This window comes from Cyrtonyx montezumae, unplaced genomic scaffold (assembly GCF_038088225.1).
Source record: "Cyrtonyx montezumae isolate F1298 unplaced genomic scaffold, pur_monq_1.0 scaffold_3, whole genome shotgun sequence".
Lineage (NCBI taxonomy): Eukaryota > Metazoa > Chordata > Aves > Galliformes > Odontophoridae > Cyrtonyx > Cyrtonyx montezumae.
Genome location: NW_027072034.1, coordinates 146,254,111 through 146,276,442, shown reverse-complemented (window position 1 = coordinate 146,276,442; position 22,332 = coordinate 146,254,111). Strand labels below are relative to the sequence as shown.

The 22,332-nt window shown below is 40.5% G+C and overlaps 1 protein-coding gene across 2 annotated transcripts in view; it reads left to right on the top strand.

Moving 5' to 3' along the window:
* The window catches only part of GRAMD4 (GRAM domain containing 4), a 79,559-nt gene that overhangs the window by 42,542 nt on the left and 14,685 nt on the right, over window positions 1-22,332 (top strand). For both annotated transcript variants that reach the window (XM_065743562.1, XM_065743560.1), the window contains exons 4-11: window positions 4,882-5,002; window positions 13,604-13,665; window positions 15,862-15,994; window positions 16,462-16,487; window positions 18,474-18,565; window positions 19,972-20,063; window positions 21,076-21,124; window positions 22,000-22,071. In XM_065743562.1, the coding sequence (XP_065599634.1) occupies window positions 4,882-5,002; window positions 13,604-13,665; window positions 15,862-15,994; window positions 16,462-16,487; window positions 18,474-18,565; window positions 19,972-20,063; window positions 21,076-21,124; window positions 22,000-22,071 (647 nt within the window). The remainder of the gene's footprint in view (window positions 1-4,881; window positions 5,003-13,603; window positions 13,666-15,861; window positions 15,995-16,461; window positions 16,488-18,473; window positions 18,566-19,971; window positions 20,064-21,075; window positions 21,125-21,999; window positions 22,072-22,332) is intronic.

Sequence of the window (22,332 nt, the reverse complement as noted above, 5' to 3'; positions counted from 1 at the left end):
CCCAAAATCCAACATGATAACATTTTAATTTTGCTGTGTCAGATGTTAATGTTACCTCATCTGCTGAAGGTTCCATAGGTGAATCTGAGCCCTTAAATGGTGTTCTTGTTGCTGAAAGGTGGAACTGTATTTGCAACGTATCGAAAGTATGTTGGTTTCTCCAAAAGTAATACCTCCTATTTTTTTCCATGAAGATTACAGCAGCTACAAAGAGCACAACAGTGCTGTTTGATAGTGCTTTATAGCTGAGAACTTGCTCCATTTTTCAGCATCATCACCATTAGCTATGCACTTCACCCAATATGAACAAGAGCCTGCATGCCATGCTTGTGAAAATCTGCACCAACTTGAAAGCTTGTGAATTTAAGAGGTGACTTAAAGAAGAGAGGACAGCTAATGAAGTGAAGCCACTGGAACAGTCAAGCCCTTTTCTTTCTCAGGCATCTCTCTTGTGAAAAATTGGGAAGTTGGTTGCAAAAGCTAGTAAATCATTTGAAGTCTTACGGACAGATGTGTGGTAACATTTTGGAGTTTCCATGGCTCTCAAGTCACTGGTGGAAAGAACAAAAACCTTTTGGGAGGAGAGGTAGGGATTCAAAGGAGAACTGTTAAATAAGTAGTTCACGCTGCAGCTGTATCCATTTATAACTGGATTGTGAACTTGCTTCAACAATACAATACAAATTTCAAGATTACTGTAAAAAGCAAAAACAAACAACAAAAAAACAGCAAAAAAACCCCAAACAACATAGGTTACCATGTAGTTATTTTTTGGTGGGTCGTTCCTCATCGCTACTTGTTGCTCAGACAGCAGATGGTGTTCTTAGAAAATGGCTTTGTATTATGACAAGTGGTGGAGCACTTCCATGTCTTTCACTGTGCTATTTAATGCTGGAGTTCAGAATAAAGAATAAAAGCTCTTCAATGTCTATGACAATAAAAGTACATATATATTTTCACATTTGTAACGTTTTGTCTGCAGTGTTGTGCAACTAGCTTACTTGGGGCAAACTTAAAACACTGGCTTTCTGTAAGAATTAGAAGTCAGGCAAAGGCAAAATCTGCATGTGTTGGAGGTAACTTCCAGCACTGCTGCTGAGATCCAGTCTGGTGATGTGTGGTTGAGATTTAGAGCATTCATTAGCTATTAGATAGCGTACTTTTAATCATTGTTCAAAGGGTTAAAGGGAGATTTGCCCTAATTAACATAGACGTAGAAGAGTTATTTCTGGCTTATTAAGCACTGGTGTTTCCCCATGTAAACATGACAGGATACATGCAATGCTATTTCACGCTTCTATTTTAACTTCATCTCTTTGAATTTAATGCTGAGCTGACTCGGTGTCCGTAAACACCAGTTTACAGTCTCTACAGTCTCCTCACTAGGCTCTGCTCTGGGAGCAATTTTTTCTCTCTTTGTCTCGTGGGAGATTATGATGCGTACCTGTAGGCCTCCAAAGGAAAGCTATTATGTAAAATAGCTACTGGGAGTCTCCCTAATCCACCTCCAATCCCCTTATTAAGGGAAACATCCGCTTTACTACACACGCAGTATTGAATTAGAAAGCCAACTTCCTGCATAATGCCTTCCCAACCTAACATAGCATCTTCCTTTCCTAAATATTGCTCAGTTTTGTTTGGACTCTCAGAACTAGGTATTTTGAGTATTTACAAGATTTTTTAGCAGAACATTTCTTAAGGTATGCTTGTGTCTTCTGAGGGGAAAATGGAATTTTTTCAGTTGCTCCAGAGGCTTGTGGTGTGGTAGGGAACGATGGCTGCATTGCAGTGAAATACTGGATAGCTTGTCTTCGAGTGATTAGGTGATAGCGACTAAACTTCTGCAAATGCTAATACTATATGCTAAAACTAATGCTATATATATGCTATATGTATTTATACTATATGCTATATACTAATGCTAAAACTATATGTTCTTTATATTTAGATGACTGAATCCTTAGAGTGCAGGATTCTAAAGCTCGTTTTTAAAAGTGCCATAGTATCCAGAAGGTTCTCTTTACTTGGAGAGCCTTTAAAACACCTGTGGGGTCGTACTTCCATGTCTAGTTAAGCCATGCCTGGAACCTCTTCTAACACCTCCATACCCAGCAGGAGATAGGGAGCTGTGACTAATGTGCATGGGAGGGAAGTTAAGGAAGCGGATTAATCTTGGACCTGAAGCATGACCTTCTTTGTGTACCCTTCTGGGGCAGCAGGGGAGGGAGAGTGCTTTACTTTTGGTTGTCTGAGGACAAACTGCAAGGAGCGCACATCTCTCATCATCATGGAGACTACACATCTGTAAAGCTCAGTAGATGTTGTGTGATCTTGTGGGCTGTCCTCAAGGGTTTGTGACTACAGCTGCTCCGCAGAAGGAGCCCCGGGGGCTCGAGAATTTCAGTTCAGTTTAACCAAACTGTGCATTATTTCAGGGGAGAGAGCAAGGAAGAATACTTCATTTTTTTTCCCTTTTTTCCCATTTTTTCTCTCCTTTGTGATTTCTGTTGCTTAGCAAACCTGAAGTATTTAACAGAGATTTTACAACACCAGACCAGCAGTGCTGCCAAAGTAGCAACAAATGCTGCTTTAAAAAGTGGAACAGTCCAGAGCTGAGGTGTGTTTAAATTGCAGAGTCACATACCTGAAAGTTAAGGAGTGCAATGTAAAGTGAAGCTGATCAGGTGCTGTGTTTTTTGCTTTGTTTTTCAGGAGTTCTGCCTTGTTCATTGTGCACCCTTTAACTCTGCCTCCTTTTTGTAAATAAATCTGTATCTGACTCTTCCTGTCCTCCAAGTGCTCAAGTTTCTGGGTTTTGTTTTGTTTTTAATAGAAGGAGATACAGTACAATCAGAACAGCAGGGATTACGAAAGCTGGAGGATCAGTGTAGGCTTTCCAGAGCACTGAGGTTAATTTATACTACTTGTGGTTTTCTTATGTATACAGAATGTTTATTCACTTCCTCTTGTTTTTAGTTTTTATTTTTTAAATACCTAACAAGGAATTTTTTTCCTTTTAATGGTCATGGGAAATTGACATCCAGTCTGGAATCTTTTGTGATATTGCACAAGCTCCAGTGTTTTTGAATTACAGCAACTGCTTCCATTCTTCTGAGTGCATGCTCTCGTGCAGCAAGGCAAGCTCTTGCGAGTGTAGGCAAGGCAAATTGCAAAAACAGATTTTTTTGCTGGAATTAAAATTGCTTTTAGACATGTAATTAGAAACAGCACTGGGTGAAGATATGCCTCTGCCCATATCTTTATTTACAGGAGAAACAATCCCTGCTGCAACAGTGAGTTTTTCTTCTGTATCATGTCATAGCATACGACAGTCTTGAAAATATATATATATATATTTTTTTTTTGCTAGAGGATAAGTTGACTGCTCTGCTCCATGTCTTCTTTCTGGGGTTGTTAATGAAGCATCAGTGGTGAGATGACAGCATGCTCCTTGTGTTTGCTGGAATACAACCTGTAGCCTCCCAGTGGAACACATTGCATTGTGCTGTTCTCTCAGTTCATCTTTTTCTCTCCTAATTCTGTGCTCTAAGCTCTTACTATGGCATGAATACAGATAATCTACAACCATCTAACTTGAACAGCAGATAAAATGATCGTAGATTCTGCAGGAGCCCCTTGTGTGGTGGGGGGGGAGAGGATTTATCAGATCTTCTGAATACTTGCAGTGGGACTACTGACCTCCTCAAGGCACATGCTGATTGAAGTGACAAGGTTCACATATCAAAACTGTCAGATTGACCACAGATTTACAAGACTACATAAAAAGAAACAGAAGAGGTTGCTGTAGGGTAGAGCATAATCTGTGACTCATGTAAAACTTGTGTAAGGCTTGAACCCCTGTGTCGATGGTGATAGTAGAAACTGCAAGTATTTCTGTTCTGGTTTGCTGTAAGCTTGAAATACACCTGCTGTTCTATTTATTGCCAAGACTGAGCTAAAAAACTCAACAGCCCAGAGAACAAAAAAAGAATAAAATAGAGTAATTTTGTCATTTAAAAAAAGGGAAGAACAAAAGAGATTCCCAGTCTTCTTTTTGTCACGTCTCTTGAGTGCCTATCTTGGCAAAGTGATTGGTGACAGCAAGTCTCTTGTAGCTCTAGACTAAAATAAGATCATGACAACGATACTGCCAGTGACAAAAAGCAAAGCTAATTAACTGCAAAAAAAGCCTTATGCGTAGATGATAGTTCATGAAAGAGAATATGTATATTTGTATGCATATATAGGTGCGTTTATACATATGTATGTAAATTATTTCTTGGTATTTATTTAGTAAGGCATGCTGTAGCCTTGGAAAAAAAACAGAAATCTGAACTCAGTTTCTCATTCTGTGACCTGTTCTTAAAACTGTGATGTACTCAGGTCTGTAACGCGTCCATCTGAGTTGGATAAAAAACTTGGTGTGCCAGGAGTTGACAAATAGACAATTATATAGTACTGGAGAACTTTGAGCTTGTATATGTTTTTCCTACCCGTAAACATGGGAGGAAAAGGAGGAACAGAATTGGCCTTTTTTATAATTTATTTTTACATTTTTTGAACAACAAATGCCTTTCCTACTGATTATTCCTATGGAGAATAAAAGGTATACCAAGCTGTATTTAGCTTGTACCAAAGGCTATTTTTTGGTTTATCTGTAAAAGTTTGAAGTCATTTTTCTAATTTGCTTTAACTGTTTGAACTGAGCATGTGCACTTTTTGTGAAGTCATTCCAAATTTTTATTGTGAACATATTTGCTGTAGCCCAAATGGAAAAGACGAGAAAACAACGACAAATCACCATCTTATTTGCCATAGTTAGGGTTTATTTTTCTTTTATTTTTCTTCATCTGAATCATTTTCTTCTATCCTACTTAACAGAGGAGGAACTGAGGAAGCTGAGAGAAGAAACAAACGCTGAAACATTAAGGCAAGAGCTAGAAAAGGAACGACAGAGGCGACTAGAATTAGAACAAAAAGTCAATGAAGTACTCAAAGCAAGGTAAGAGAAATGTCTTTACTGTATAGCTGAAAATGACTTGAGGTCTCAGACTCTAAATGAGGAGTTTTGGTGAATATATCAATTTCGAGCCTGGACTCTTAGATTAGTAATTCACAGAGAGAGAAGCTGTGCTTGCCTGTAAATGTGCATCAGGAAACTGAGAGAAGAAACAAAGGCTTAAACATTAAGGCAAGGGCTTTAAAGAGGAGTAGCTGAGAAAATGAAAACTAGAACATAAAGTCAATGAAATACTTAAAGCAAGGTAAGAGAAATGTCTTTGCTGTATAGCTGAAAGCCTCTTGAGGTCTCAGACTCGCTGAATGAGGATTTGGGGTAAAAATTACGGTTTCCAGCTTAGACACTCTTAAAATAAATGAGTAGTTCACAGAGAGAGAAGCTGTGCTTTCCTGTACTACATCTTGTACTGAGAAGTACTCCCATATTACTTGACCGTACATACTGTCATGTCAACAGAAATGTCCTGACAGTTATCTGGTCGGAATGTTTTTCCTATCACCACCTTTGGGGCCTGAGTGCTGCTGAATGCCACAGACTGTGCCATGCTGTTGGATATGCATTGCCTCTTCAAACACTGTCATCTGGCTGATGTTTTGTCAGAATCCTTGTTTGAGTGAACTGCTGGGGACAGTGGAAGAGGAACAAACTTGGACCTGTCCCCATGCTGAGAAAACCTGTATGCTTGGAAGCAGTGTTACAGAGTGTGAGTGTCAGTAGGTAAAACTGATGCTTCAGGACACCTTTTTGTCTCTGATGTGCTGCCTGTTGTGGCTTAACTAGACAGAGCCATATGGTCATTTGCTCACTCCTCCACTTCCTAGTGGAATGGGGGAGAAAATTAAAAAAAAAAACAAATAGAAATTGTGGTTGAGATAACACTGTTTACTAAGATATAGAAAAGGAAAATTGTTATCACTATGTATTCATGTGTGGATAGCAAGTGACACACAGGCAGTTGCTCATCATCCCCCAACCATTGCCCAGCTAGACACCCGAGCAGCAGAATAGAGAGAGATGAACTCCCACCACCTTCAAAACTCCTTCCACTTGAAGTCATATGGTATGGGATATCCTTTTGTCCCACTTAAGTCATCTGTCCTAATTCTTTTCCCTTCCAGCTCCTTGGGCCCCTTGCTGTGGTTGACATTGGCTCTATACAGCACTGCTTAGCAGGGAACTGTAAACATCACTGTGTTATCAGTATTGTTTTTCTTCTAGATCCAAAGCATAGCATTATACCAGACAGTCTGAAGAAAACAGTTCCATCCCAGCTGAAACTAAGGCACTACCTTGAATGTGTTTGAGACAGCAAATTCCACATGCTTGCAGTTGAGTACTGTACCCGTTGTGCCATCAGCTCTGGCCCTTAGGCTGTCTCCTGAGAGTAGGTACACCTGGGTTCCAGGTCATGCCCATCACAGAATGGGGAAGATGATCCTATTGCTACTTAGAATCTGAAGAAGAACAAGGGCTTCCTCTGCAGGAGGTGCCCCTCATCCTGTCTGTGGAGTTGCTCTTTACAGGGAGCAATGAAGGTGTCCCAGGATCTGATGTTGCCTGGATATGGGTCTGACCGTGTCTTGCAAGTATGTGCATTTTACAGAGAAAAGATTTTGGTCTTTGTTTATCAAACCCCTGGGCTTTCTTTCAGCTCTCTCAGTGTTTTCTCTCCAACTGTCAAAATATTTATTTTTGGTTGTGGATAGCTGTAATCAGAGAAAATCTCTAGCAGGTGTGCCACTGTTAAACTAAAGTGGCATGACCTCCCCACCTCAATGCTGTATTCCCATTTAGATATCTTAAGGATTACACTAGCCCTTTTAACTTGAGTTGCACTTCAGGATTACATTCAGCCAATTACCCATTTTATCCAAGTCTTTTTTTCTGACTCGTCTTGCTTACATTACAGTCTTTTTGGGACAGACAAGTTTATACAACAACAAAAACTGAAACTGTTTCCCAGTTTACACTCAGAAGAGGAAAAATTGGTTTACCTAGGCTTTTTCTTAGATTGTGATCATTGTGTGAAATTCTTTTCCACTGCTTTTTATCTTTTGCACTTTACTGTAGGCATTTTAAAATACCTCTGTTATCACTACAGGCAAAGTGTTGACACAATCAAGCATATAATAGGCTAAATATATATGTGCTAGAAACTTGATTTCATTAAGTGAATTTACCTCAGAAAGTCGCTACTTGTACTTACATCAACAAAACCATATTTGCCCAAGTGCCAGTTTAAGTTTCAAATCATCTTCAAGTAGAAATACTTATAAAAAATGTTTGTGTGTATTCTGTTTGCTTTCAGAAGTGAGCTACTAATAAAAAAAACAAATTGAGCTGTATTGTAAGGAGAAAGAAATTGTAGCTATTCCAGTATTCAGAATTATTTGTGAAGCAGATCAATACATGTAGGTGTATAAATACATGCAAAGTGTTCAGCAAGGAGGGAACAATGAGTTAATGACATATTCTTTATGTGTAGAACGTGGGCTTATTTCATTGAATTGTTTGTAGGGAGGAGTGAAAGAAGAGGATGTTTAGTTGGATTTGTTTGACAGTGTTCATTGTCTGTATGTCTGAGCACTGAAAAACAGGCCCTCAGCTGAAGTTTTCCATAGACGCTTTGAGACAGCCCAGCATTTGGTGCAACAGCTGAAGCCAGTAGTGGAACAATGCATAAATGATCTGGAATAGTCTGTCTGAGTAATGCTTGTTTAGTGTAAATTGTGGGCTATTGCTGCCTTGTTTTACAATTTGTTTCCAGCTCTGTCACACAATAAAAAATAAAAAGTACTGGAACAACACTTACCAACAAGCTGTGCCTTATATGAATCTTTTGGTAGTAACATCGTGAGCTATTTTTAAGAGAGAATAGACAGTGGTTTTACATAAGCCATTGTTTCTTCAGTACTGTGCATTTTTATTGACTAACTGGCCCCTTGCTGAATGGCATCATCTTCCATGCATGCACCATTTGGGGCATAGTTGGCTTTGTTCCTTGAGAAGATGCTTTGGATGACAATGAAGATTGCTGTGAAAGCTGAAGACATTCTCTGCTGGAAGGATGCCTGTCAGGCTGGGACTCTACACAGGTAGCAAGAAGCTGAGACCCAGGTCAAAAGTTTGGCAGTGGTATTGCACTGGGATTGCTAACGAATCCAGCTGGCTGAACTGTCTGTCTCGTTGTTTTTAACTTAGCAGCCTGTCATAAGTTCATAAGTTCATAAGTTCATAAGGTTGGAAAGGACCTATAAGATCATCTAGTCCAACCATCCTCCTATCACTATCTCTACCCAACTACTAAATCAAATCCCTTAGCACCTCATCTAAACGCTTCTTGAACAGCGCTAGGGATGGTGCCTCAACCACCTCCCTAGGCAGGCCATTCCAGTGCCTGACCACTCTTTCAGAAAAGAAATGCTTCCTGAGGTCTAATCTAAATCTTCCCTGGCGCAACTTGTGGCCATTCCCTCTCGTCCTGTCATTACTTATCAGGGAGAAGAGGCCTACCCCCTCCTCACCACAACCCCCCTTCAGGAAGTGGTAGAGTGCAATAAGGTCACCTCTGAGCCTCCTCTTCTCCAGACTAAACAATCCCAGCTCCCTCAGCCGCTCCTCATAAGACTTGTGCTCCAGGCCCCTCACCAGTTTTGTTGCCCTTCTCTGAACACGCTCCAGGGCCTCAATGTCCTTCTTGTAGTGAGGGGCCCAAAACTGAACACAGTACTCGAGGTGGGGCCGCACCAGAGCTGAGTACAGGGGGATGATCACCTCCCTGCTCCTGCTGGCTACACTATTTCTAATACAGGCCAGGATGCCGTTGGCCTTCTTGGCCACCTGGGCACACTGCCGGCTCATGTTGAGCCGAGCATCAACCAACACCCCCAGGTCCTTTTCCTCTCTGCATTCTTCAAGCCATTCTGCCCCAAGCCTATAGCATTGCATGGGGTTATTGTGGCCAAAGTGCAGGACCCGGCACTTGGTCTTATTGAACCTCATCCCATTTTGCTCAGCCCAGCTGTTCAGCCTATCCAAATCCCTCTGGAGGGCCTCCCTACCCTCAGGCAGTTTGACACATCCTCCCAGCTTTGTGTCATCTGCAAACTTACTGAGGGTACACTCAATTCCCTCATCTAGGTCATCAATAAAGATATTAAACAAGATGGGCCCCAAAACTGACCCTTGGGGGACACCACTCGTTACAGGACGCCAGCTGGACTTAACTCCATTAACCACTACCCTCTGGGCACGGCCCTCCAGCCAGTTCTCCACCCAGAGAAGAGTGAACCTGTCCACACCACGGGCTGCCAGTTTCCTTAGGAGAATACTGTGGGAGACCGTGTCAAAGGCCTTGCTGAAGTCCAGGTAGACTACATCAACAGCCTTTCCCTCATCTACCTGTCTGGTCACCCAGTCATAGAAGGAGATGAGGTTGGACAAGCACGACCTGCCCCTGGTGAACCCGTGCTGGCTGGGTCTGATCCCTTTATTGCCCTGCACATGTCGTGTGATCTCCCTCAATATCATCTGTTCCATAACTTTCCCTGATACCGAGGTCAGGCTGACAGGCCTGTAGTTCCCCGGGTCTTCCTTACGGCCTTTCTTGAAGATGGGAGTCACATCGGCAAGCCTCCAATCTTGTGGGACCTCTCCAGATAACCAGGAATGCTGATAGATGGCAGAAAGTGGCTCGGCAATCACCTCTGCTAGCTCCCTCAGCACCCTTGGGTGGATCCCATCTGGCCCCATGGACTTGTGGCAGTTCAGATGGAGGAGAAGATCTCTGACCGTCTCTGCTTGAATCACAGGGGGTGCATTATGCACCCCGTCCCGGACTTCCAGGTCAGGGCAAGTACCATGTGGATAACTGTCCTGTCTATTAAAGACAGATGTGAAGAAGGCATTGAGAACCTCAGCCTTTTCCTTATCATCTGTGGTTATATTGCCTGCCTCGTTGAGTAAAGGAGGGAAATTTTCCTTAGTTTTTCTCCTGCTGTTAATATATTTGTAAAAGGGTTTCCTGTTCTCCTTTACAGCAGTAGCCAGCCTAATTTCAAGCTGGGCTTTAGCATTTCTAATTTTCTGTCACCAAATCTACTTCTGAAGTACCTCCTGTTCAAGAGGTTTGTTTTGTTTTGTTTTGTTTTTTCCTTTCTTTTTTCTTTCTTTTTTTCTGGCTACAAACATTTAGGTGAGATCTTGCTCAACTTTGAGTTGTTCTGAAACTACAAACTACATTAGCCATGTAAAATGTGGGAAGGACAAAGCCTTCTGAGGTATTTGGTGTATTCTAATGGGAGTGAAATGGAAAATGTGAAAGTATTTTAACTCAAGTATGTAATAACCCTTCAGATTAGGAAGCTACATATTCTTGAATGATTTATCTGTAATCTAGGTTGTGAAAATGCCTCCTTTCTGGATAATGTTTATGTTTCTAATATTAGAAGGTGCTTTCTGTGGAAGTACATATGTATTTGTGTTTCTTTGAGATCCAACAGAAACTTGACTGGCTTCCACAAAAGCATTTAAAGGAATGGTGATGGGTTTTGTGAACTCAGAATTAGAGCTAGTCTGTAGGAAGATTACTTTGAGCATGGCTGAGAGCAGCACTGTAGCTGTTGTAAGGCTGTATGCAATAGGTCAGGTCTTTGTCTTTTTTTTTGGAGAGGTTCTTTCGAGTCATGTTCTGTTCAACTCACAGCTGTAGTCAAGGCTAAAGATGCACAAAATCAAAATATGCAGATAAGATAAACGACCAGCAGTTCAGCATCAAGGTTCCCTAAACGTTTGGGTCATGTGGCTACAGAAGTAATGGCTTGACACCATTCTGTATATTTCTGTGGGGCAGAATTGAGTGGAAGCCTCACTGGTGTGTGCTTGTCATTTTTGAACACTGCACGTGTACTAGTCATGAACAGCTTTAACATGCATGCTTCCCTGTCAAGTATACGTAAAAGAAATCCCACACTCGTGCTCATCTTTTCTTAGCTGTAGCTTGCTATTTCCTGTTTTAATCAGCCTTTGCTTCTAAGTGGGTTCACTCTGTAGTGGCATAAACATGCCCTACTCTCAGAAGGGTGACCTGTTAGCCTTACTGACCGCAGCTTTTTTCTGGGTGGAAAGCGTGCTCACAGAGGCATTAATGCAGCTTGTTTTCTTCAGGACAGTTAGGAAGCCTGTATCAAAACACAACCTTCTGTGTTGTTTTGGGGACAGTTCATGTTTTCCAGCCTTCTATCTGGTCTCTGTCATGAGAAGTGGTTCAGAAACTGTAGGGAAGGTGATGGCTGCCCATCAGGGGTCTTGCTGTAGTGGGTTGGGCTTCCCAGTGGGTGTACAAGCCTAAAGAATGAATTTTGAGCTTCCTGAACCAAATCTGTCTGAGGTGGCTAATTATAACCTGATTCACAGGTGCTGTAATGAGTTGTCATTAACCTGGTGATTCGTAAAGGTCATGTTCTTCACGGGGAAAGAGTAACAGGCAGATGGCAAGTCAGACAGTGCCAAAAAATGAACAAATGGAAAAACCACCGGGAATGGCCAGGGCCAGACTCTGGGGTGCTACTGAGGAAGCCGGTAAGGCTGCTATTCCAGACTGCTGCTGGATGAGATCTTTCTTGATTTTTTTCCAAGTAGCATAGAGAGTAGTGACGCTGAGCTGCTTCTGAAAATAGATCCCAGCGTGACAAAGGAAGACCCAGCCTGAAGGCTGTGGCGGTTGGTGGTGGTGGGATCCCGTCTCCATTCTGTCATCAGAGTTGTTCAGGTGTGACATCCCCCCAGGGTGTTCAAGCAATGGGAACCTGCCTGTGGATAACTGTGGCCTTCCTACTAAAATGTGTTTTCAGTGAAACATGGTGGCAGTGACAGATGGTGACTAAAATGTACCACCTGTATGGTGTAGCTGTGTTTGGAGAAAGATGATGCTATATAACGATCTATGCAGATTTGATCACATTAATTGCTCCTTGTCTATAGAGAGACAGACTTGGAAACACAGGGTTGGAAGCATGCGGAGGAAACAGCAAGGAGAAGGAGTGTCTGGGTGGAAGACCTTAGGGTTGTACAAAACTGGAGAAAAATTGCAGAGAAACACAAGTGAAAGTTTAGTTAGAAAAAAAAAAAAAAAACTTGGGATTTAGGTGACTTCTGGAGAAATTTGAAGAGTTGCTGCAAATATAGAAACCATGTGGAAAAGTCCTGCAGGACTGAAAACCAGTGATTTTTAAAGATGAAACCATCGAGTTCACCTTAACAGACCTTCAATTAGTCGATAAATCAATAAGCAACTTCTAAATGTTCCTTTTAGAAACAAACAGGAATGTGGAAAGCCCATTTATGTATGGGAGTGCTTGGGGAAGAAGGGAGGTAATTAGTCTTGTCATTTTTCCATCTTAATCAGTCAGAATGCACAAATTCACAATAGCCTTTGCCATGTGCAGACAATACAGTGAGATCTTTATCTAATGTACTTCTTGGAGGAAAGGCAGGATACCTATAAACCCACCTGTCTTCTGTTGCCTGCCTGGTGCAGTATCATCTCCATTTGCTGACCTGCATCCATCCCACTTGATTACCTTCCTGAGGAGTGAGAGATGAAGGGGACATTTGAAAGCACCTGCCTTGTCTGCTTAAATGAGTGTCAGTGAAATTACACAGCTAACACATTGTTGTTTTGAGTAATAACCTTTTTTGATCATACAGTTCTGTGTCACGTAAGGCTCGCTGCAGCTGTTGTTTTGTTTTCAAAGCTGCTTCTTCATAGAGAAATCCTTCTGTAACACGTCTGCATGGATGGCTAAAGACTTATGGACTGACACTTGAAGCGTTCTCAAGACACTTTAGCAGTTGGGGGCTATGGATACTGCAAATGTAATATGAAGCCCTGTACGTGTGCAGAATGGCCAAATGGTTCTTGTTTTCCAAAACACTTAGTTTTAACAAATGAGAGCATTATTCTTGACCTGTCTTGAAAGATGAGACCAGTGATACCTGATTCTTAATGTGTCGTTTTAGAACGTTATCATCTCCGTTTTTCACAGTTATTTGAATTTTACATATATATGTTTTTTTAAATATAGTTTAACCTTGGCTTGGAATCTCTGCACCAAGAGCTAACTGTGTATCATTTTGAAGTAATTCTTGGTATCTGCTTTTCTCACTGTGAAGATGAGTGGTATTCCCTGTACTAACAGCAGCAGAATTCAATGTCATGTATTAAACTATGGTATGGTTTGCGTACTGCGGATATCAGCTTGCAGTATGGAATCCCGATTCATTTATTGCTGTAGGAAGAGTCAGGGCTCTGAAGAGTTTTCTGACAGCACAACAATGAGCATATAATGCAAAGAAAGACAGAAGGACTGCAACAAAATTGATTCTAAAATATTTTGTTAAAAGATCAGATTGAGCTGTTGCTGACAGGAAATGGCTAAACTTCACTTCCCCTTTACACAGTGGTATTTCCCTGGATATTAAATGCAATTCATGGGGAATATTTTTAGTCCTGCAGTAGGGCATGCATTTGATTGTCTCTTAAATTAACTTGCAGCATTTTGCATTGTTTCTTTTTCTTTGTAGAGCTGAAGAGGTGTCTGCAACTCAGCAACCTGCAAAGCCACAGACACAAGCCAATGGAGCAGGTAATCTTGGTCAGATCTGTACTAGCAGTTTTTTTTTCCACTCCCTTCTGAAGCGTTTCCAGAAAATAGGACTTTATGGGACCAAGGACAAATCCTGCTTGATCAAACTAGTGGCTTTTAGTTATGGTGTAACTGTATCAGCAGACAAGAGAAGAGCCACTCGTGTCATCTGTCTGGACTTCAGTAAGGTGTTTGACACGGTGCTCCACAACATCTTTCTCTCCAAGTTGGTAAGATATGGATTTGATGGGTGAACCATTCAGTGGATGAAGAACTGGGTGTAGGATCGAGTGGTGGTCAGTAGCTCAATGTCCAGATGGAGATCAGTGTTGAGTGTTGTCCCCTAGGGGTCATTGCTTGTACGTATGCTCTTTAATGTCTTCATCAATGACATTGATGGTGGGTTGAGTGTACCCTCAGGAAGCTTGCTGGTAACACCAAGCTGTGGGGTAGAGTCAACACACCAGAGAGACGAGATGCTATAAGAAGGACATAGACAGGCTTGAGCAGTGGGCCCAGATGAACTTAATGAGATTCAGTAAATCCAAGTGCAGGGCCTTGCACCTGGATTGTGGCAGCCCCCACTACCAATACAAGCTGGGGTTTGAAAAGATTGAGCACAGCCCGGCTGGAAAAGACCTGGGGTACTGGTAAATGGGAAACTGGACATGAGCCAGCACTGTGCCCTTGCAGCCCAGAAAGCCAACTATATCCTGGGCGGCACCAAGAGGTGTGATCAGCAAGGTGAGGGAGGGGATCCTGCCTCTCGACTCTGCGCTGTTAAGGCCTCACCTGGAGTACTGTGTGCAGATGTGAAGTCCTCAGTATAGGAGAGACACAGACCTGTTGGAGTACATCTAGAAGAGGGCCACAAAAATGATCCAAGGAATGGAACACCTCTGCTATGAGGACAGGCTGAGAGCTGGGGCTGTTCAGCCTGGAGAAGAGAAGGCTCCAGGGAGACCTGGGAGCGGCCTTTCAATACCTGAAGGGGAGCTACAGGAAAGAAGGGGGCAGGGTGTGTTTTGTTGGACCAAGGGAAAATGGTTTCAAGCTTAAAGAGGGTAGATCTAGGTTGGATATAAGGAGATAGTCTTTTACAGTGAGGTTGGTGAGGCACTGGAACAGGTTGCCCAGAGGTGTGGCCCTATCACTGGAGACTTTCAAGGCTGGATCGGATCAGGCTCTAGCCAACCTGATAGAGCTGTGAATGTCCCTGTACATTGCAGGGGACTTGGACTAGATGACCTTTTAAGGTCTCTTTCAACTCTGAAGGATTCAGATTACTCCCACAGACCTTGTAGTTCACATAAAATATAGTACAACTTGCCATTTTTATCTGTCTTGCTGTATGGCCAATGTTTTCTTCTTAGTTCTACATCAAGTATTAGCATGTGGGAAGCTACTTCATATTCTTCATTTTCAAATATAAACTTTGTCTCAGCTGCAAACTGTCATCAAGATCCTTGGTTTTCAAAAACTGGAATAGTTGTCACCCATCTGCTCTTTCTTACACTGTTTTATTGACCTTCCTTTCTAAATAATAGTCTGTCTTTTGCTGCCAGAAAGTGATTTTCTGAGGTAGAGGTAGCACAAAAGATGTGTCTTCTGCTCTCATCAGCTCTGCTTTATCCTGCTATACATTTCCACTGAAACTCACATAAAGAAAGTATGCAGTACTTTGTTGCTTTGCTGAAGTTTCCACCTCCTTTTCCTGTTAAATTAACATGGTTGTAAGGCGATCTTCCTGTTCTCTGCTCAGTGTTTTTGCTTTACACTTCCTTTTGTGTAGATGACCCATCAGCACAATAGGAGTGCTGAAATTTGGGTCAGACTTTGGTTAACAGAAAAACAGCAAAAAGTTTGTTAGTGTTTGCTAATAAAACTCTCAGTAGTTAAAGATGTTTAAGTAATTTCTGTACTTCTGTAGTAAGATGTTCCCGTGTGCTGTACTTACAGCAAAACATGCTGGATGCAGGAATCACTTTTAGTCATCTCTACAACTATGGTTAAGTCTCTGTTTCTGTGAAACAACAGAAGTAAATCACATAGTGAATTTCCAAGAGAAATGTCAGGGGCAGAAATGCTGTTAGAAAGAATACTGCTCTACAAAAGCAGCTTACAGGAACACACGAAGTTTTATATGAAGATGTTTTCTAGTAATATCCTGGTAACGGAGTGCTTCTTTTTTTGTAGATAAACACAGTCACACGGTGTGTTCGAGGCTGCAGAAGTGGTTTTGTGACAAATTTGGGGAGTATGTTGAGGACTTTAGATTTCAACCAGAGGAGAATACAGTGGAAACAGAGGAGCCACTTAGTGCTAGAAGGTAAATCTCCAACATGACTGTAAGACATTATTGGCTTTTTACAAGTTGCTTCTCTTCAAAGACAAAAAACTCAACACCTTCTACATGATATGAGCAAGTGTCTGTATAAAAAGTAATTAAACTGAAGGCTATCCCAAATGGTTTATCAGTACTTTAGATGAAACAGAAAAGTCTGTCTGCAGTCTGATGTAGAATAAGAGTTGCTTATCAGGCTCTGTCACGCGCTTCTCAATTATGGGCAAAGGCTTAGTTAGGCTGCACAGTTTTTATGTTTCAATTTTTGTTTTGATGCAAGATAGCCTATATTACTAGAAGCACATTTCATAAGGGGTGAGAATGAAGCTAGATGCACAAACATTTAATTTATAACCGTGAACAGTTTTCCAGAGACAGGATGAGTGTGACAACATTTAAATGTAATTCACTTGTTGTCTATTTAACAAGTTTCTTTCATTGATTTTTTTCAGGTTGACTGAAAATATGAGAAGATTAAGTAAGTACTAAAAGTTTTCCAATTTCTGCAAGTAGAATTAGTTCTCTGTAACTTTATTGAGAAGGCTGCTGCATACAATATTACAAAGTTTAGAAATACTTCTGCTAGTTCAGAAGCAGAAATGATTCTGAAATCCTGCGCTAGTGTTTGGAGTACAAAGTAACTTAGATAAGCGGTGGTAGGAGCTTGCCTTTAATCTTGAATTACACAGGGTATCTCAGCAGTAAAAATGTAGTGCTAATTAAAATGTGAAAACATATAACAAGTGAGAACAGGTTATTTCTAGTGGCAAAATGCTTTTTCCTGAGCTGCCCACATACTTCTGTGCTCCTTGTAGTTTGCTTGCTGAGCTTTTAGCTTATGGTTTCAAAGGAGGTGTGGCTAGACCATAAGTGTGTCTTATATTTTCTTCTCTTATGGAGCTGATAACTTATTTTGGAAGGTGAAGGGTGTGTGATGGCAGGTTATACTAAGTAGTTAAACCTTCTAGAAGTTCTGTACAGCCAAGAATCGCTACAGCTTGAAAAAAAAAAAAGGTTGTTTTGTGCCCCAAATCTTTATAGTATTGTCAAGGAGAGGCACATAAGGGTCTTTAATCTCAGTATAATTGCAATTTTATTATCCTTAGAATCAATACCAGTACTTTGGGAACATACCTGTGATCTGTTCATTGTGGTGAATGTGCTTGCCTTTTGAATAGCTTTAAAAAATTAGTACTGAGGTTATGCTTTGAGTGGTTCTCAATGGTGCCTGTTGTTCAGGGGTTCCTGAATGCCACCTGCAGCTCTCAAGGGCCTTTCTTTCCAAGTGGTGACCTTCCCTGCAGGTTTGGTGTGGGATGGTGAAACAGAGCAGATGGGAAGAACTGCTGGAAGCAGTGCTCAAATCAGTGCCTTGTCTGATGCCTTGAGTCTGTCCTTGCACTTGCTTCATCCTCTGCTCTGTTTATGTCACTGATGCTCAAGGAAATCTGGCTGTTTAATCACTGCCCATAGGGAATGCATCAAGGCTAGCTGAATTTCAGGCCAAACAAAGTAGGACAGCAACTTGCAGGCTCTCTTGAGGAAAGCCTTTCAAAGCTATGGGCTGTGCTGCAAACAAAGGTGGGTACTTCTGGGACACCCTTTGTGAGAAGAACATTCACTTTTTATCAGTAGGGGAGGCAGAATCAGTGTTTTTCAGTAGAGAAAGCAAAGGTTTTCTTGCAGCAGCCCCTTTCTGTTTTGCTGTGTTGCTTAGCTAAGTGGTAAAAGAGCATATAGGAATAGAAAGAGTGAAGGACATGTATTTTTAGGAAGCTGAAAAAGAGCTGCTTTTGCTGCCACTGCCTGGCTGGGCACATTTGAAGATGGGAGCAGTGCTTCTCCCTGCACAGATTTGTCCCGCAGCAAGAGCAGAAGTCTGCAGAGCTGAGAGACAGGCAGCGAGGTCCCATGCTGTGTCTTACAAAGAGTAAGCAGCCAGGTGCTGCTACCAGTTTTGACTGCAGTAGAAGTGCAGCCAAGAGATATCTAGCCCGGTTTGAGATCAGTGTTTTTGGAGTAACAGTGAATTGCTTCTTCGTGGCTTGGAGTCTGGTCAGGCTAGTTTCTCTTGTTTTACAGTACAATGAGCTGACCTCTGCAGAGTTCTTTGGAACAGTATGAGCAGAGCTCAGAACAGATTGCTTTAGGCATCCAAGTTACCCTTACTGCTTATTATTACCCTTAATCTTGATTTATTTATTTGATGTGTACTTAAGAGTTTAGATATAACTTTTATCTTGAATAACACTTCAGCTTTTCCAAACATATCGCTTAACTGGTTGTTGTTACATCGATAGGTCTCTACGTTTTTAATTTTCCTTAATTTGGATAAGCCTTTTTATGTTTACATGTCTTGAATGTTCTTATTAACTTTCTGATTTTGTTGTTTACCATTTGAAAACCGATTTAGCACCACCGACAGCTAATTCTAATAATTGTGTTTTTACTCTGCTCTGTTTAGAGAGAGGTGCCAAACCCGTTACTAATTTTGTGAAGAACCTTTCTGCCTTATCAGACTGGTATTCTATCTACACTTCTGCTATTGCCTTTATTGTAAGTTATCCCATTCCTCCAGAAGTAATAAGAACTTTAAAAAAATGTATTATTTATGGAAATTCACTGAAACTGCCATATATTCAGAGAGGTTATGCTGAAGTCAAATCAAATAGTGGGATTGCAGTTAACACAAGATAGTGTGTAGCTGCCATTTAAATTGTATCTCAAAGCCATTTCAGTTGTGCAGTCTGAATTTGTTTTGTAATTGTTAAAATAACTTGGAACAATATGGACATTGTTCTCATAATCTTTGATTCCTGTCTCGCTGTTCTGTGAATTGATGGTTACTGCAGCCTCTGCAAAATGTCTCTTTTTCTGGAGCTGAAAAGCTGATAGAGGCTATATTTGATAGGAAGATATCTTTCACCATCAGTGCTCTTTTCTATTGATTAAAGTCACACTTAGTGATGAGAGACAAAGCGCCTTGATTTTAGTTTCATTTAATGTGCCAACATGAGATCTGTGAACTAAATTTAAGTGTTCCCATGAGCTAAATTTAAGTGTTCCCACAGGTCAATGCAAGAAAGTTTGCATGCTGATGTGACATAACTCTTTAGTGGAGTTTTGATTTGTGTTTGTTTTTTTTTTCTTCCCCATGTTAACAAAATGATCTTAAATCCTTTGGTCATGCTATAGGCACAATATTTAGAATGTCAAAGGAAAGTTCTAACTGACTTTGTCAGAATTAAACTCTTTGTTGAACATGCTGCACACTTTTTCATCAAATGATCCAACCCTGTAAGTTACAGAGCCTTACTGAATGGCACTTTGCATTGCACAGTTGAAAGAATGTTGAGGAAGAGACTAGGTTTGGGATTTAATTGATCTGAAATGTAACGGTGAGTTGTCGTGGTGCCCTGTAAGGATATAACTGTCCTAACTCCTGCTCTTCTGCTATGTTTCTGTCACTGACCTAGCCTGGTCCAGCCCATCCCTGAACACATTCAAGGCCAGGCTGAACAAGGCTCTGGGCAACCTGATCTAGCTGTGGATATTCCTTTTCATTGCAGGGGAATTGGACTAGATGACCGTTAAAGGTCTTTTACATCTCTAAGTATTCTATGATTGTATGATGTTCAACCATATCATGTTTATCTAGTAGATTCAGAATTTAAGGTTTATTATTTTTTTTCTACACCTTCATGTGATCGCTACCTTGGAAACAGCCAATCCTTGGGCAGCTGAGAGCTGTTTAACTGTTACCTCTGGAGATTTGATTCAGTCTTATAGTTTCAGCTTTACATTCATTAATGCATTGCTGTTTTCAATCTTAGAGTAGTTAAAATTCATTAATATTAATGATCTGAGTTGTATTCTTCTGAACGCGACAGCACCGTGGGAAAATGTGGATGACTAACTGTACCTGAGTTTGTAATCCACTTTTTTTTCTTTGCCATCTGCAGATTTACATGAATGCTGTATGGCATGGCTGGGCCATTCCTATGTTCTTATTTTTAGCAATTTTGAGGTTGTCCCTAAATTACCTCATAGCAAGGTATGTACTTAAATATAGATTATTTCCTTCTAACGCTTTGCTTGAATTGTGTTTTTTTTATTCCTGTATTAAGTTGTAAACTGTTACTTTTTCTGACATTGTGAATTAAGTTAACAAGGCAAAGTTCGAACTCTAGTGTCTTTTATTCCATTGCTTAATTCTATGATTTTTGGGTACACGTAAGAGTTATGTTTATTTCCATGGCTTGGGTCATCAGAAATGACACTTCCAGACAAATCTCTCATACTTAAAAATTCCAAAATAAAAATAGCCTGCAGTACTTAGAGTAGCTGGAAAACATCACCTTACATACTGAAGCTATGTACATACAGCTTCCTAGAGAGAATTTTCACCTAGACCTAAATTTCAATTTTGTCTTTTTCCTTGACTCTTTATGTAACTTATCCAGAGTCTTCCATTTGTGTACTTGATCTCAATTAAAAATTAAGGCTTCTTAAAAAATACCTTTTTTCTTCTTTCTGTGCTGAGAGGATCTTTTAAAATGCTATTATAAGGTTATGATACTTTCCCCCTTAAAATTGAGATGAGAACCTTTCAGGTTGTGTGTTGTAAAATCATCTTCTGATTTCTTGATTAGTACTTGCAATCTGACACTCCACTCTTGGAATATTGACAAGAGCAAATCGGCTCCTGAATGTGTTTATCCAATTTGTTCATAAAAAAAAATCCTCATTATTGTTCTGTGCATGCAGTTCACTTTTATTACAAAATCCACAAGCAGTGTATTTGATTCTATCCAGTATCTACTTAGCTAATATAGTTAAAGAAAAAAATGCACCACATATATCTGTAAACATTTAAAGCTGCTTGGAGTTGGCTACTTCTGCTTCTGTCATGTTGTAGGCCCCTTGTTGGTTTTTGAGTGCTTTTTTTTTTTTTTAAAGCCATTTTTCTTATTGCAGAAAATTGCTTTTCAACCTCTTAGAACCAGTTCACGCTGGTGGGTGAAAAAGAAATACTTGCTCTCTTTAACTATTCCCATAACTTTTAGGGGTTGGAGAATACAGTGGAGCATTGTGCCTGAAGTTTCTGAACCTGTGGTAAGTCTTTGATTGGTTTGTCTGTGTGACTATGTTAAAAGCTGCACTTTCAAACTCTTCCTACGTGGTTGTGTGAGGAGTTGAGACAAGAAAGAGGAATAAGGTGTAAATAAGGACGCTACAACTTCTTTTTCTTTCTCTTGCCATTTTAAAACTAATAGCACTCTTAGATTTGTGTGCTTAACCATAAGATATTCTGAAATCGGTTGAAATTTGTGGAATAAATGTTTATGTAATAACTTTGGCCAAGTTAGATCCTGTGGGAACTTAAAGAAACCTTGTATTCTGTTTTGTTTGTAATGAATTATTTCTTATGAACCTGCTTTAAGCAGTACATTGGACTAGGTGGCCTCTTAAAGTCCCTTCTAACGTGAATTGCCATCTAACATATGTGCTTTTTTTGTTGTAAGTACTCATATAAGATGGAGTTCTTTGAATTTCAAAACATGCACTAAGACCTGCCACTACTGTTAAGAGATCAATAATCTATTGAAAACAAAAAAGTTGTGGAACTTGTACAAAAATGACATTTCTGTGCTAGTCCAGAAATAGGTCACTTTAGGTCTGTGGCACAGACTGAAAGCCATTGTAACTGCATTGCTTCAAAGACGTATTCTCTTCTGTCTGTAATCTCATATGACTGTATTTGCATATACCATGGAGGAAAGGGCATTCATAACTAAAGATAACTGTCAATGAAAAATAGCTATCAGTAGATCTAAAACAAGGCAGGAACTTAGTAAACTTAGAGACTGTTTAAAGTGTGACTATTGTTTTCAAGAATGTGTAGGGGTCACATTGTCTTGAGGAGTTTTGTAAAATGTCAGTTTCATCTGAGCTAAAAATTAATTGGTTTTCTCTCTTCCTTGCTCAAGGAACCCCCAAAAGAGGACCTGACAGTGTCTGAAAAGTTTCAGCTTGTTCTAGATGTGGCTCAGAAGGCGCAGGTACTGTGCTACTCACACCTCTCTTGCTGTTTCCCTAAAAGAAGGAGGTTGAGTGCTCTGAAGTGGTCAGAGCACCTATGCAGCACATTATAGAGAGTGTAAAAACAAATGCTTAGACAATACTTTTCTAACATCCTTTACTTACGAGAAATAGAGATATCATTAAGATACCTAGAGCTTCTGAAATGCCAAAATGCTTTGGAGAATTGGTTGATGTTTTCCAACTCATTCTGGACAAGGTCCAGAGAGGAAGAGAAATCG